The sequence below is a fragment of the Cherax quadricarinatus genome, chromosome 28, assembly GCF_038502225.1.
Source record: "Cherax quadricarinatus isolate ZL_2023a chromosome 28, ASM3850222v1, whole genome shotgun sequence".
Taxonomy (NCBI): domain Eukaryota; kingdom Metazoa; phylum Arthropoda; class Malacostraca; order Decapoda; family Parastacidae; genus Cherax; species Cherax quadricarinatus.
Window position 1 is genome coordinate 24,799,175 of NC_091319.1, and position 15,946 is coordinate 24,815,120.

The 15,946-nt window shown below is 38.5% G+C and overlaps 1 protein-coding gene across 3 annotated transcripts in view; it reads right to left on the reverse strand.

The window, feature by feature from the left end:
- The window catches only part of LOC128693317 (tyrosine-protein kinase BAZ1B), a 304,346-nt gene that overhangs the window by 173,334 nt on the left and 115,066 nt on the right, over nucleotides 1–15,946 (reverse strand). For all 3 annotated transcript variants that reach the window (XM_053782935.2, XM_053782936.2, XM_053782937.2), the window contains one exon: nucleotides 8,795–8,920. In XM_053782935.2, coding sequence (XP_053638910.1) covers nucleotides 8,795–8,920 — 126 coding nt within the window. The remainder of the gene's footprint in view (nucleotides 1–8,794; nucleotides 8,921–15,946) is intronic.

Genomic DNA, 15,946 nt, shown 5'->3' on the forward strand with positions numbered 1-15,946 from the left:
TGCAAAGGTTAGTGGATGAGTTTGGGAATGTGTGTAAAGGTAGAAAGTTGAAAGTGAACATAGAAAAGAGTAAGGTGATGAGGGTATCAAATGATTTAGATAAAGAAAAATTGGATATCAAATTGGGGAGGAGGAGTATGGAAGAAGTGAATGTTTTCAGATACTTGGGAGTTGACATGTTGGCAGATGGATTTATGAAGGATGAGGTTAATCATAGAATTGATGAGGGAAAAAAGGTGAGTGGTGCGTTGAGGCATATGTGGAGTCAAAAAACGTTATCTATGGAGGCAAAGAAGGGAATGTATGAAAGTATAGTAGTACCAACACTCTTATATGGATGTGAAGCTTTGGTGGTAAATGCAGCAGCGAGGAGACGGTTGGAGACAGTGGAGATGTCCTGTTTAAGGGCAATGTGTGGTGTAAATATTATGCAGAAAATTCAGAGTGTGGAAATTAGGAAAAGGTGTGGAGTTAATAAAAGTATTAGTCAGAGGGCAGAAGAGGGGTTGTTGAGGTGGTTTGGTCATTTAGAGAGAATGGATCAAAGTAGAATGACATGGAAAGCATATAAATCTATAGGGGAAGGAAGGCAGGGTAGAGGTCATCCTCGAAAGGGTTGGAGAGAGGGGGTAAAGGAGGTTTTGTGGGCAAGGGGCTTGGACTTCCAGCAAGCGTGCATGAGCGTGTTAGATAGGAGTGAATGGAGACGAATGGTACTTGGGACCTGACGATCTGTTGGAGTGTGAGCAGGGTAATATTTAGTGAAGGGATTCAGGGAAACCGGTTATTTTCATATAGTCGGACTTGAGTCCTGGAAATGGGACGTACAATGCCTGCACTTTAAATTTAAGGAGGGGTTTGGGATATTGGCAGTTTGGAGGGGTATGTTGTGTATCTTTATATGTGTATGCTTCTAAACTGTTGTATTCTGAACACCTCTGCAAAAACAGTGATAATGTATGAGTGTGGTGAAAGTGTTGAATGATGATGAAAGTATTTTCTTTTTGGGGATTTTCTTTCTTTTTTGGGTCACCCTGCCTCGGTGGGAGACGGCCGACTTGTTGAAAAAAAAAAAATGTAGTACATTATTATTATATATGTATTATTATTATACATATTATATTATTATTATCATTGTATTATACTATTATTATTATTATACGTATTGTTATTATTCATATTATTATTATACATATTATTATTATTATTATTATTATTATTATTATTATTATTGTTATTATTATTATTATTATATAAATTATTTGTAATTTTTATTCACACAAAAAATATAAGATTTACTGTTATTCCTTATTGCAATAATTGTATAAATATGTCAACCCAGTCACAACTGCATATTGGAATGGACAGTGATGTCATTTGTTTACACTGAAACAGCCAAGCAAGGGTCTATTTCTCCTAGGTTGAGCTCAATTTCAAGGCACTTTTCATCATGAAAGCAATCAAAATCATACCTATTTCTGTAATATATCTTCTATTCTATTAAATGAGACCAAAAAAACGAGAATACAACCATAAAAACCATACGAAAATACCACTAAGGGGCGGCTAATTGCTGAGAAGTGAACTCCATTATTTATGCTTAGATTTCTTTCATTATTATTATTATTATTATTATTATTTTTTTTTTTTTCAACAAGTCGGTCGTCTCCCACCGAGGCAGGGTGACCCAAAAAAAGAAAGAAAATCCCCAAAAAGAAAATACTTTCATCATCATTCAACACTTTCACCACACTCACACATTATCACTGCTTTTGCAGAGGTGCTCAGAATACAACAGCTTAGAAGCATATACGTAGAGATACACAACAATAATTTGTATATGTGGAGTCAAAAAATGTTATCTATGGAGGCAAAGAAGGGAATGTATGAAAGTATAGTAGTACCAACACTCTTATATTGATGTGAAGCTTGGGTGGTAAATGCAGCAGCGAGGAGACGGTTGGAGACAGTGGAGATGTCCTGTCTAAGGGCAATGTGTGGTGTAAATATTATGCAGAAAATTCGGAGTGTGGAAATTAGGAGAAGGTGTGGAGTTAATAAAAGTATTAGTCAGAGGGCAGAAGAGGGGTTGTTGAGGTGGTTTGGTCATTTAGAGAGAATGGATCAAAGTAGAATGACATGAAAAGCATATAAATCTATAGGGGAAGGAAGGAGGGGTAGGGGTCGTCCTCGAAAGGGTTGGAAAGAGGGGGTAAAGGAGGTTTTGTGGGAGAGGGGCTTGGACTTCCAGCAAGCGTGCATGAGCGTGTTAGATAGGAGTGAATGGAGACGAATGATACTTGGGACCTGACGATCTGTTGGAGTGTGAGCAGGGTAATATTTAGTGAAGGGATTCAGGGAAACCGGTTATTTTCATATAGTCGGACTTGAGTCCTGGAAATGGGAAGTACAATGCCTGCACTTTAAAGGAGGGGTTTGGGATATTGGCAGTTTGGAGGGATATGTTGTGTATCTTTATACGTATATGCTTCTAAACTGTTGTATTCTGAGCACCTCTGCAAAAGCAGTGATAATGTGTGAGTGGGGTGAAAGTGTTGAATGATGATGAAAGTAATTTGTTTTTTGGGGATTTTCTTTTTTTTTTTGGGTCACCCTGCCTCGGTGGGAGACGGCCAACTTGTTGAAAAAAAAAAAATAAATAATTTGTAATTTTTATTCACACAAAAAATATAAGATTTACTGTGATGTCATTTGTTTACACTGAAACAGCCAGGCAATGGACCATTTCTCCTAGGTTGAGCTCTATTTCAAAGTACTTTTCATCGTGAAAGCAATAAAAATCATATCTATTTCTGTAATACATCTTCCATTCTATCAAATGAGATAAAAAAAACGAGAATACAACCATAAAAACCATTCGAAATTACCACTAAGGGGTGGCTAATTGCTGAGAAGTGAACTCCATTATTTATGCTTAATTTCTTTAATTTTTGGTGTATGTTAAGAAGCATCTTTCTATCATACATTGCCCAAGTTTCAATAAGATAGTCCAACAAACAAATGAGATACAATTCCAGAGATCAAGAGCAAGAGCCCCTCACCAGTGTCAAGGAACCTACCTTGAGGTCTGCTCGCTTGTAGAAATTTTGCTCACGTATGGAAGCAAAAAATCAATCCATCGACGGCTCGCAAGTAGAGGTTCCACTGTATTGGCAGTTTGGAGGGATATGCTGTGTATCTTTATATGTATATGCTTTCTAAACTGTTGTATTCTGAGCACCTCTGTGATTATGTGTGAGTGAGGTGAAAGTGTTGAATGATGATGAAAGTATTTTCTTTTTGGGGATTTTCTTTCTTTCTGGGTCACCCTGCTTCGGTGTGAGACAGCTGACTTGTTAAACAAAATCTCTTTTTTTTTCTTGGTCTCATTTGATAGAATGGAAGATATATTAAAGAAATAGATATGATTTTGATTGCTTTCCTGACAAAAAGTACCTTGAAATTGAACTCAAAGTAGTTGAAATGTTCTATTCTTTAGCGATGTTCAAGAGTAAACAAATGACGTCACTGTCCTGCCAGTCCAAATTCCAATACACAGGCAAGAATGGGTTAACATTATTTATACAGTTATTATAATAATACAGTAGCCTGCATAACAGCAAATCTTCCATTTTTTGTGTGAATAAAAATTCCAAACGGTAAGCAAGAGTAATATAAGAGGGGCCTGGAGCATGACTAATAAACAGAGAAAATGTTACTTTGGTGCCAGGAATGTCTGCATTGTTTATTCTGGATCCTATTCTGAAATTGGCATTTGTTGAAATTTGTGTGAAATTGACCAAACTGCCAATTTCTGACCACTTTATTGGGTAGTTAAAATAGGTGAATGGGTGGTTTCTTGTACTCAGTCGACAGAATAGAAATAAGTAAATAAGTAAGTTTATTCAGGCATACACAAATACAGTTATATAGATTATTATACACAGCAGTGTATGTATAGAGAACCTAGGATAACCCAAAAAAGTCAGACGAAGTGACTTATTTCCAGCACCTGGCTTGGGCTTGCCATATATGATTTTTGGTAAATATTTTTTTTCTCAGTTATTTGTTGGGCTATCTTATTGAAACTTGGGCAATGTATGAGGGAAATATGCTTCTTAACCCTCTGACTGTTTTGGTCGTATATATACGTTTTACACATCTTACGAGCCACTGTTTTTTACTTATATATATTCATAAATTCTAGCAGCTTCAAATCAAGCAAGAGAAAGCTGGTAGGTTCACATGTGAGACAATGGGTCTGTGTGGTCAACGTGCACCATACAAAAAAAATCCTGCCCCATGCAGTGCATAATGTGAAAAAAAAACTCCGACTGACTTTTTTTTAATTAACCCTTTAAGGGTTTCGGCCGTACTAGTACGGTTTATGCACCACGGTTTTTGATGTACTAGTACGCCTAAATTCTAGCGCCCTCAAATCTAGTGACAGAAAGCTGGTAGGCCTACATATGAAAGAATGGGTCTATGTGGTCAGTGTGTGCGGTATAAAAAAAATCCTGCAGCACACAGTGCGTAATGAGAAAAAAAACTTAGACCGTGTTTTTGGATTAAAACAGCGAATTTGCACTGTATTTTCGTATGGTATTTATTGTTGTATTCTAGTTTTCCTGGTCTCATTGTATAGAATGGAAGACATATTACAGAAATTGAGATAATTTTGACTGGTTTTACAAAGAAAAGTACCTTGAAATTGAGCTCAAAGTAGCAGAAACGTTCGATTTTTACCAAAGTTCAAAAGTAAACAAATCATGCTATGCGTCCAATAGACGTCAACTGGCGAGTCTAATATTCTTTCACAAATGCGCTGATATTATTTATACCATTTCTACACTAATGCAGTAGTCTGCATAACAGTAAATCTTCTACTTTTTTGTGAGAATAAAAATTCAAAGTGGAAAGCAAAAGAATGTAAGAGGGGCATGGGGATGTGACTAATGAACAGAGGAAATGTTATTTTAGTGCTAGGAATGTCTTTCTTGGTTTTTCTGGACCCTATTCGGAAATTGGCATCTTTTGAAATTTGCGTGAAATTGGCAAAATTACTAAATTCTGGCCACTGTATTGGATAGTTGAAATCGGTAAATGGGTGGTTTCTTGTACTCACTCAATAGAAAAAATGGAGTTCTAGCGAAATAGTTATGATTTTTGTCGACAAGTACACTGGAATTGGCCGAAAATAGGGCTCAAAGTGGGCAAAATTGCCAAAGCATAAACATCGTCAAGACTGCTAACTTCGCGAGAGCATAATTTCTTAAGTTTTCCATCAAATTTCATACATTTGGTGTCATTATGATCGGGAAAAGATTCTCTATCTTTTCATAAGAAATTTTTTTTTTTTTTTTTTTTTGAAATTTGGCTGACCCTGAGAACAAGTCTCTGAAAGGGCCTGTTGACCCTGAAAAGGTCAAAATGCCAACTTTGTGGTCTATTTTCGTATAGTATTTATGGTTGTATTCTGGTTTTCTTGGTCTCATTTGATAGAATGGAAAACATGTTATAGAAATAGAGGTGATTTTGATTGGTTTTACTATGAAAAGAACCTTGAAATGGAGCTCAGTGTAGGGGAAATATTTGATTTTTGCCAATGTTCAAAAGTAAACAGATGATGTCATTTTCCAATAAATGTTCATGTAGCCATTCTAATATGCAGTCATGAATGGGTTGACATTATTTATACAATTATTACAATATTGCAGTAGTCTGCATAAATCTTCTATTTTTTGTATGAATAAAAATTCAAAATAGAAAGCAAGAGTAATATCAGAGGGGCCTGGAGACGTGACTGATGAACAAAGAAAATGTTATTTTAGAGCCAGGAATGTCTGCATTGTTCATTCTGGACCCTATTTTGAAATTGCCATATTTTTTAATTGTCGTGAAATTGGCCAAATTGCAAATTTCTGACCACGTTATTGGGCAGTTGAAATCAGTAAATGGGCAGTTTCTTGTACTCAATCGATAGAGAAAAATGGAGTTGTAAAGAAATAGCTATGAGTTAGGTCGACTGGAACAATGGAATTAGCCGAAAATAGGGCTCAAAGTGGGCGAAATCGCAGATTTGTAAATATCGCCGAGGTCGCTAACTTTGCGAGAGCGTAATTCCTTCAGTTTTCCATCAAATTTCATTCATTTGGTGTCATTACAAGCTACTGTACTGCTAGTTGGCTGAGGCTCACCCACACATGCTGACCATTGTATATATACCGAATCTCAAATTTTCCTTTGTAACTCAAAACTAAATTCCTTCATGAGGGTAAATTGTAACTCAAAATGATCATAACTCAAGGGACCACTGTACATATGAACAAGGGTTGTAATATATTAATTAATAATTAACTTTGGTAGGTGAGAAAAATGGCAATAATGCTGATTTATAGAGAACATTGCGCATCGCCCCAGAAGTTACTTGAACTGGACGTGTCCACCCCTCACAAGGAAGGGATTCACAGCCAGTGGCTATAATTTTACCTAACTGAACTTCCTCCTGTATTGATCATGTCCACCATTCATCACAGACTTACAGTCATTGGCAATGTTGAATTATGATCAGCCTAGAAAAGTGAAGTGCCAGGAATGAAGGAGCTCTGCTAGACTGCTTCACCTTAAATGGAATAGGAGCATTTTTTTTTTTGTTGTTGTTGGTTGTTATAGTGCTCTTTCTGCTAGAAATGGACCCATTCTACAGCTGAATTACTGCAGTAATAAAATGGGAACCCTTTTTCCAATACACATGTCAGTTCTTTAGAGTACACTCCAGTACCAATATTTTCAACATCCACAATGCTCATTCAATTAATACATTACTTTCTCATTTCTCACTTCTCAGACAAATAGAGAAATTAAAACCTAACAAATCTCTAGGCCCTGATGAATTGTTTGCAAGGGCTTTAAAGGAATGTAAAGAGGAATTTTGCATACCTTTGGCTAATCTTTTCAATATATCACTACAAACTGGCATAGTGCCAGACAAGTGGAAAATGGTAAATGTAATACTTATTTACAAGGCAGGTGACAGGTCCTTAGCTTCGAACTATAGACCAATAAGCCTTACCTCTTTAGTGGGAAAATTTATGGAATCAATAATTGCCGAGGCAATTCGTAGCCATCTTGAAAGGAATAAATTGATTAATGAATCTCAGCACAGTTTTACAAAGGGGCGTTCCTGTCTTACAAATTTACTAACTTTTTTCACTAAGGTATTTGAGGAGGTAGATCATGGTATTGAATATGATATTGTATATATGGCCTTCAGTAAGGCTTTCTATAGAGTTCCACATCAGAGGCTATTGAGGAAATTTAAGGCACACAGAAAAGGAGGAGAATTTTTTTCCTGGGTAGAGGCATGGTTGCCAAACAGGCAGTAGAAAGTTTGCATAAATTGGCAGAAATCAGAATGGGGCACATCACAAGCGGTATTCCACAGGGCCCCTTGTTGTTCACGATTTACATAAACGACATAGATGAGGGAATAAACAGCGACATAAGCAAATTTGCCGATGTCACAAAAATAGGCCATCCAATTCACTCTAATGAGGAACATTAGAGCACTTCAGGATGATTTGAATAGACATGCAGTGGTCAGAGAAGTGGCAGGTGCAGTTTAATATAGACAAATGCAAAGTTCTAAACGTTGGCCAGGAAAATAACCATGCCACATATAAACTAAATAATGTAGATCTTAATTTTACTGACTGCAAAAAGGATTTAGGAGTTCTGGTTAGTAGTAATCTGAAACCAAAACAACAGTGCTTTAGAGTTTGCAATACAGCTAACAGAATCATTGGCTTCATTATCAAGAAGTATAAATAATAGAAGTCCTCAGGTTGTTCTTCAACTCTATATATCTTCGGTTATGTCTCATTTAGATTATGCTGCACAGTTCTGGTCACCATTTTACAGAATGGATATAAATGCACTGGAAAACGTACGAAGGAGGATGACAAAGTTGATCCCATGTATCAGAAATCTTCCCTATGAGGATAGACTGAGGGCCCTGAATCTGCACTCTCCAGAAAGGAATAGAATTAGGGGGGATATGATTGACGTGTATAAATGGAAAACAGGAATAAATAAAGGGGATGTAAATCGCGTGCTAAAAATATCTAGCCAAGACAGGACTCACAGCAATGATTTTAAGTTGGAAAAATTCAGATTCAGGAAGGATATAGGAAATCACTGGTTTGGTAATAGAGTTGTGGATGAGTGGAACAAACTCCCGAGTACTGTCATAGAGGCTAAGACATTGAGTAGTCTTAAAAATAGGTTCGGTAAATACACGAGTGGGTGTGGGTGGGTGCGAGTTGGACCTGACTAGCTTGTGCTACTAGGTCAGATGCCGTGCTCCTTCCTAAAGTGAATGTTAATAACTTGCATGAGCCAGTAGGCCTGTTGCAGTGTCCCTTCTTTCTTATGTTCATATGCTGATTAATGAAATCCACAATCTTTCCACACATTGTCAGTGAACTCAGGTAAAGATCAATTAACTGATGTGATAGCTAACCAACATGTGGGATTCTCTGACAAATACTTTAGGCACTCTTCAGTCTTTGACACTAAGGAATATGAAATGATGAGAAAAGATTCTACACAAGGCCACCCATTCTAGGATGTAATGTTAGCAGATGGAACAAGATGCCAATGAAATACGTACATTACGTATACTAGATAGGTAGAGTGAGAATAAAGAAATGTGACTTTCTTTATACTTAACAAATGTGAAAATGTACTCCAGTAGATTCAAAGAATAAAAATAAAAATGTATAGAAAACCTTACCTTTCTAGGGCTACCTGTAGACAATTCTTCTTTAATAGTAGCTAAAGGTTTGTCATCTGAATCCGAACCAGAATCTTCATTGCCATTAAGTATCAAGCCTCCTTGCTGTTTTCTTGGACTTTCAGCCTGAAAACAGTCACAGTAAATGAATTCCAAATAAAAGAATGAAGGCGCACCACAGTATCTCTATTGGCCCATGCTAGGGAGATATAGCACAGCCAACCCTTTTAAAAATTGCCCATTTTTAACGCTGCCTAGTGACATAACTTGACAGTTTGCAATGCTCGTCCACAACTCCTCTTGCCAAATTTGTCCTTTTCTACATGCAATAGAAACTTATCCAATACAAGTGCCCAAAACTTCACCAGCCCCTGAAAAGTTGAACAAAGAAGCCTACAAGGTCTGTATTAAGTAAGTACCACCGAGGAAATCTAGAAGATTAAATATAAGTAGAGAGCATAGAAGATGGTACAAAAGAAAAAGTGTTAGCAAACTGCTTAAAAACATTGGTTGATAGACAGCAACCATCCAGGGAGGTACTATTGTCCTGTCAAGCGAGTAAAACAAAATCCTGTAATTGTTTTACATTATGGTAAGACTGCTGGTGTCTCACTTCTGTCTCATAAACATGCAAGTTTTCAGGTACGTCTTCCTACTTCTACTTACACTTAGATCACACTAAACATATTTGTACACATTTATGTATACACACTCCTCTGAGTTTTCTTTGATTTTATCTTAATAGTTCTTGTTCTCATTGCTTTTCGTTTAATATCCATGGAGAAGTGAAATAAGAATCTTTCCTCCGTAAGCCATGCGTGTTGTAAAAGTCAACTAAAATGCAGGGAACAATGGCCTAGTAACCCCTTTTCCCGTATAGTAAACTAAAAAGAAAAAGAAGAAAACCATCAAACTGGGATGTTTGAATGTGCATGGATGTTCTGCGAATGATAAGAAAGAGATGATTTTTTTTTTTTTTCAACAAGTCGGCCGTCTCCCACCGAGGCAGGGTGACCCAAAAAAGAAAGAAAATCCCCAAAAAGAAAATACTTTCATCATTCAACACTTTCACCACACTCACACAGTATCACTGTTTTTGCAGAGGTGCTCAGAATACAACAGTTTAGAAGCATATACATATAAAGACACACAACATATCCCTCCAAACTGCCAATATCCCAAACCCCTCCTTTAAAGTGCAGGCATTGTACTTCCCATTTCCAGGACTCAAGTCCGACTATATGAAAATAACCGGTTTCCCTGAATTATTTTTTTCTTTTATTATCACACTGGCCGATTCCCACCAAGGCAGGGTGGCCCGAAAAAGAAAAACTTTCACCATCATTCACTCCATCACTGTCTTGCCAGAAGGGTGCTTTACACTACAGTTTTTAAACTGCAACATTAACACCCCTCCTTCAGAGTGCAGGCACTGTACTTCCCATCTCCAGGACTCAAGTCCGGCCTGCCGGTTTCCCTGAATCCCTTCATTAATGTTACTTTGCTCACACTCCAACAGCACGTCAAGTATTAAAAACCATTTGTCTCCATTCACTCCTATCAAACACGCTCACGCATGCCTGCTGGAAGTCCAAGCCCCTCGCACACAAAACCTCCTTTACCCCCTCCCTCCAACCCTTCCTAGGCCGACCCCTACCCCGCCTTCCTTCCACTACAGACTGATACACTCTTGAAGTCACTCTGTTTCGCTCCATTCTCTCTACATGTCCGAACCACCTCAACAACCCTTCCTCAGCCCTCTGGACAACAGTTTTGGTAATCCCGCACCTCCTCCTAACTTCCAAACTACGAATTCTCTGCATTATATTCACACCACACATTGCCCTCAGACATGACATCTCCACTGCCTCCAGCCTTCTCCTCGCTGCAACATTCATCACCCACGCTTCACACCCATATAAGAGCGTTGGTAAAACTATACTCTCATACATTCCCCTCTTTGCCTCCAAGGACAAAGTTCTTTGTCTCCACAGACTCCTAAGTGCACCACTCACTCTTTTTCCCTCATCAATTCTATGATTCACCTCATCTTTCATAGACCCATCCGCTGACACGTCCACTCCCAAATATCTGAATACGTTCACCTCCTCCATACTCTCTCCCTCCAATCTGATATTCAATCTTTCATCACCTAATCTTTTTGTTATCCTCATAACCTTACTCTTTCCTGTATTCACCTTTAATTTTCTTCTTTTGCACACCCTACCAAATTCATCCACCAATCTCTGCAGCTTCTCTTGAGAATCTCCCAAGAGCACAGTGTCATCAGCAAAGAGCAGCTGTGACAACTCCCACTTTGTGTGTGATTCTTAATCTTTTAACTCCACGCCTCTTGCCAAGACCCTCGCATTTACTTCTCTTACAACCCCATCTATAAATATATTAACCAACCATGGTGACATCACACATCCTTGTCTAAGGCCTACTTTTACTGGGAAAAAATTTCCCTCTTTCCTATATACTCTAACTTGAGCCTCACTATCCTCGTAAAAACTCTTCACTGCTTTCAGTAACCTACCTCCTACACCATACACTTGCAACATCTGCCACATTGCCCCCCTATCCACCCTGTCATACGCCTTTTCCAAATCCATAAATGCCACAAAGACCTCTTTAGCCTTATCTAAATACTGTTCACTTATATGTTTCACTATAAACACCTGATCCACACACCCCCTACCTTTCCTAAAGCCTCCTTGTTCATCTGCTATCCTATTCTCCGTCTTACTCTTAATTCTTTCAATTATAACTCTACCATACACTTTACCAGGTACACTCAACAGACTTATCCCCCTATAATTTTTGCACTCTCTTTTATCCCCTTTGCCTTTATACAAAGGAACTATGCATGCTCTCTGCCAATCCCTAGGTACCTTACCCTCTTCCATACATTTATTAAATAATTGCACCAACCACTCCAAAACTATATCCCCACCTGCTTTTAACATTTCTATCTTTATCCCATCAATCCCGGCTGCCTTACCCCCTTTCATTTTACCTACTGCCTCACGAACTTCCCCCACACTCACAACTGGCTCTTCCTCACTCCTGCAAGATGTTATTCCTCCTTGCCCTATACACGAAATCACAGCTTCCCTATCTTCATCAACATTTAACAATTCCTCAAAATATTCCCTCCATCTTCCCAATACCTCTAACTCTCCATTTAATAACTCTCCTCTCCTATTTTTAACTGACAAATCCATTTGTTCTCTAGGCTTTCTTAACTTGTTAATCTCACTCCAAAACTTTTTCTTATTTTCAACAAAATATGTTGATAACATCTCACCCACTCTCTCATTTGCTCTCTTTTTACATTGCTTCACCACTTTCTTAACCTCTCTCTTTTTCTCCATATACTCTTCCCTCCTTGCATCACTTCTACTTTGTAAAAAGTTCTCATATGCTAACTTTTTCTCCCTTACTACTCTCTTTACATCATCATTCCACCAATCGCTCCTCTTCCCTCCTGCACCCACTTTCCTGTAACCACAAACTTCTGCTGAACACTCTAACACTACATTTTTAAACCTACCCCATACCTCTTCGACCCCATTGCCTATGCTCTCATTAGCCCATCTATCCTCCAATAGCTGTTTATATCTTGCCCTAACTGCCTCCTCTTTTAGTTTATAAACCTTCACCTCTCTCTTCCCTGATGCTTCTATTCTCCTTGTATCCCATCTACCTTTTACTCTCAGTGTAGCTACAACTAGAAAGTGATCTGATATATCTGTGGCCCCTCTATAAACATGTACATCCTGAAGTCTACTCAACAGTCTTTTATCTACCAATACATAATCCAACAAACTACTGTCATTTCACCCTACATCATATCGTGTATGCTTATTTATCCTCTTTTTCTTAAAATATGTATTACCTATAACTAAACCCCTTTCTATACAAAGTTCAATCAAAGGGCTCCCATTATCATTTACACCTGGCACCCCAAACTTACCTACCACACCCTCTCTAAAAGTTTCTCCTACTTTAGCATTTAGGTCCCCTACCACAATTACTCTCTCACTTGGTTCAAAGGCTCCTATACATTCACTTAACATCTCCCAAAATCTCTCTCTCTCCTCTGCATTCCTCTCTTCTCCAGGTGCATGCACGCTTATTATAACCCACTTCTCGCATCCAACCTTTACTTTAATCTACATAATTCTTGAATTTACACATCCATATTCTCTTTTCTCCTTCCATAACTGATCATTTAACATTACTGCTACCCCTTCCTTTGCTCTAACTCTCTCAGATACTCCAGATTTAATCCCATTTATTTCCCGCCACTGAAACTCTCCTACCCCCTTCAGCTTTGTTTCGCTTAGGGCCAGGACATCCAACTTCTTTTCATTCATAACATCAGCAATCATCTGTTTCTTGTCATCCGCACTACATCCACGCACATTTAAGCATCCCAGTTTTATAAAGTTTTTCTTCTTCTCTTTTTTAGTAAATGTATACAGGAGAAGGGGTTACTAGCCCATTGCTCCCGGCATTTTAGTCGCCTCATACGACACGCATGGCTTACGGAGGAAAGATTCTTTTCCACTTCCCCATGGACAATAGAAGAAATAAAAAAGAACAAGAGCTATTTAGAAAAAGGAGAAAAACCTAGATGTATGTATTATTTTATTTTTTTTATTATCACACTGGCCGATTCCCACCAAGGCAGGGTGGCCCGAAAAAGAAAAACTTTCACCATCATTCACTCCATCACTGTCTTGCCAGAAGGGTGCTTTACACTACAGTTTTTAAACTGCAACATTAACACCCCTCCTTCAGAGTGCAGGCACTGTACTTCCCATCTCCAGGACTCAAGTCCGGCCTGTATGTATATATATATATATATATGCATGTGCGTGTCTGTGAAGTGTGACCAAAGTGTAAGTAGGAGAAGCAAGATATCCCTGTTATCTAGCGTGTTTATGAGACAGAAAAAGAAACCAGCAATCCTACCATCATGCAAAACAGTTACAGGTTTTTGTTTCACAGTCATTTGGCAGGACGGTAGTACTTCCCTGGGTGGTTGCTGTCTACCAACCTACTACCTGAATCCCTTCACTAAATATTACCCTGCTCACACTCCAACAGATCGTCAGGTCCCAAGTATCATTCGTCTCCATTCACTCCTATCTAACATGCTCATGCATGCTTGCTGGAAGTCCAAGCCCCTCGCCCACAAAACCTCCTTTACCACCTCTTTCCAACCCTTTCGAGGACGACCCCTACCCCTCCTTCCTTCCCCTATAGATTTATATGCTTTCCATGTCATCCATTCTCTCTAAATGACCAAACCACCTCAACAACCCCTCTTCTGCCCTCTGACTAATGCTTTTATTAACTCCACACCTTCTCCTAATTTGCACACTCCGAATTTTCTGCATAATATTTACACCACACATTGCCCTTAGACAGGACATCTCCACTGCCTCCAACCGTCTCCTCGCTGCTGCATTTACCACCCAAGCTTCACATCCATATAAGAGTGTTGGTACTACTATACTTTCATACATTCCCTTCTTTGCCTCCATAGATAACGTTTTTTGACTCCACATATACCTCAACGCACCACTCACCTTTTTTCCCTCATCAATTCTATGATTAACCTCATCCTTCATAAATCCATCCGCCGACACGTCAACTCCCAAGTATCCGAAAACATTCACTTCTTCCATACTCCTCCTCCCCAATTTGATATCCAATTTTTCTTTATCTAAATCATTTGATAAACTCATCACCTTACTCTTTTCTATGTTCACTTTCAACTTTCTACCTTTACACACATTCTCAAAATCATCCACTAACCTTTGCAATTTTTCTTTAGAATCTCCCATAAGCACAGTATCATCAGCAAAAGGTAACTGTGTCAATTCCCATTTTGAATTTGATTCCCCATAATTTAACCCCACCCCTCTCCCGAACACCCTAGCATTTACTTCTTTTACAACCCCATCTATAAATATATTAAACAACCATGGGGACATTACACATACCTGTCTAAGACCTACTTTTACCGGGAAGTATTTTCCCTCTCTTCTACACACCCTAACCTGAGCCTCACTATCCTCATAAAAACTCTTAACAACATTTAGTAACTTACCACCTATTCCATATACTTGCAACATCTGCCACATTGCTCCTCTATCCACTCTATCATATGCCTTTTCTAAATCCATAAATGCAATAAAAACTTCCCTATCTTTATCTAAATACTGTTCACATATATGCTCCAATGTAAACACTTGATCTACACATCCCCTACCCACTCTGAAGCCTCCCTGCTCATCAGCAATCCTACATTCTGTCTTACCTCTAATTCTTTCAATTATAACCCTACTGTATACTTTTCCTGGTATACTCAGTAAACTTATTCCTTTATAATTTTTACAATCTCTTTCGTCCCCTTTCCCTTTATATAAAGGGACTATACATGCTCTCCGCCAATCCCTAGGTACCTTCCCCTCTTTCATACATTTATTAAACAAAAGTACCAACCACTCCAACGCTATATCCCCCGCTGCATTTAACATTTCTGTCATGATCCCATCAGTTCCAGCTGCTTTACCCCCTTTCATTCTACGTAATGCCTCACTTACCTCCACCACACTTACATTCTGCTCTTCTTCACTCCTAAAAGATGGTATACCTCCCTGGCCAGTGCATGAAATTACCGCCTCCCTTTCTTCCTCAGCATTTAAAAGTTCCTCAAAATATTCTCGCCATCTACCTAATAACTCCCTTTCCCCATCTACTAATTCCCCTACTCTGTTTTTAACTGACAAATCCATACTTTCCCTAGGCTTTCTTAACTTGTTTAACTCACTCCAAATTTTTTTCTTATTTTCATTAAAATTTCTTGACAGTGTCTCTCCCACTCTATCATCTGCTCTCCTTTTGCACTCTCTCACCACTCTCTTCACCTTTCTTTTACTCTCCATATACTCTGCTCTTCTTATACCACTTCTGCTTTGTAAAAACCTCTCATAAGCTACATTTTTAAAACTATTCTAACCCTCTTCAAGCTTCCCACTACTCATCTTTGCACTAGCCCACCTTTCTGCCAATAGTCGCTTATATCTCACCCGAACTTCCTCCTCCCTTAGTTTATACACTTTCACCTCCCTC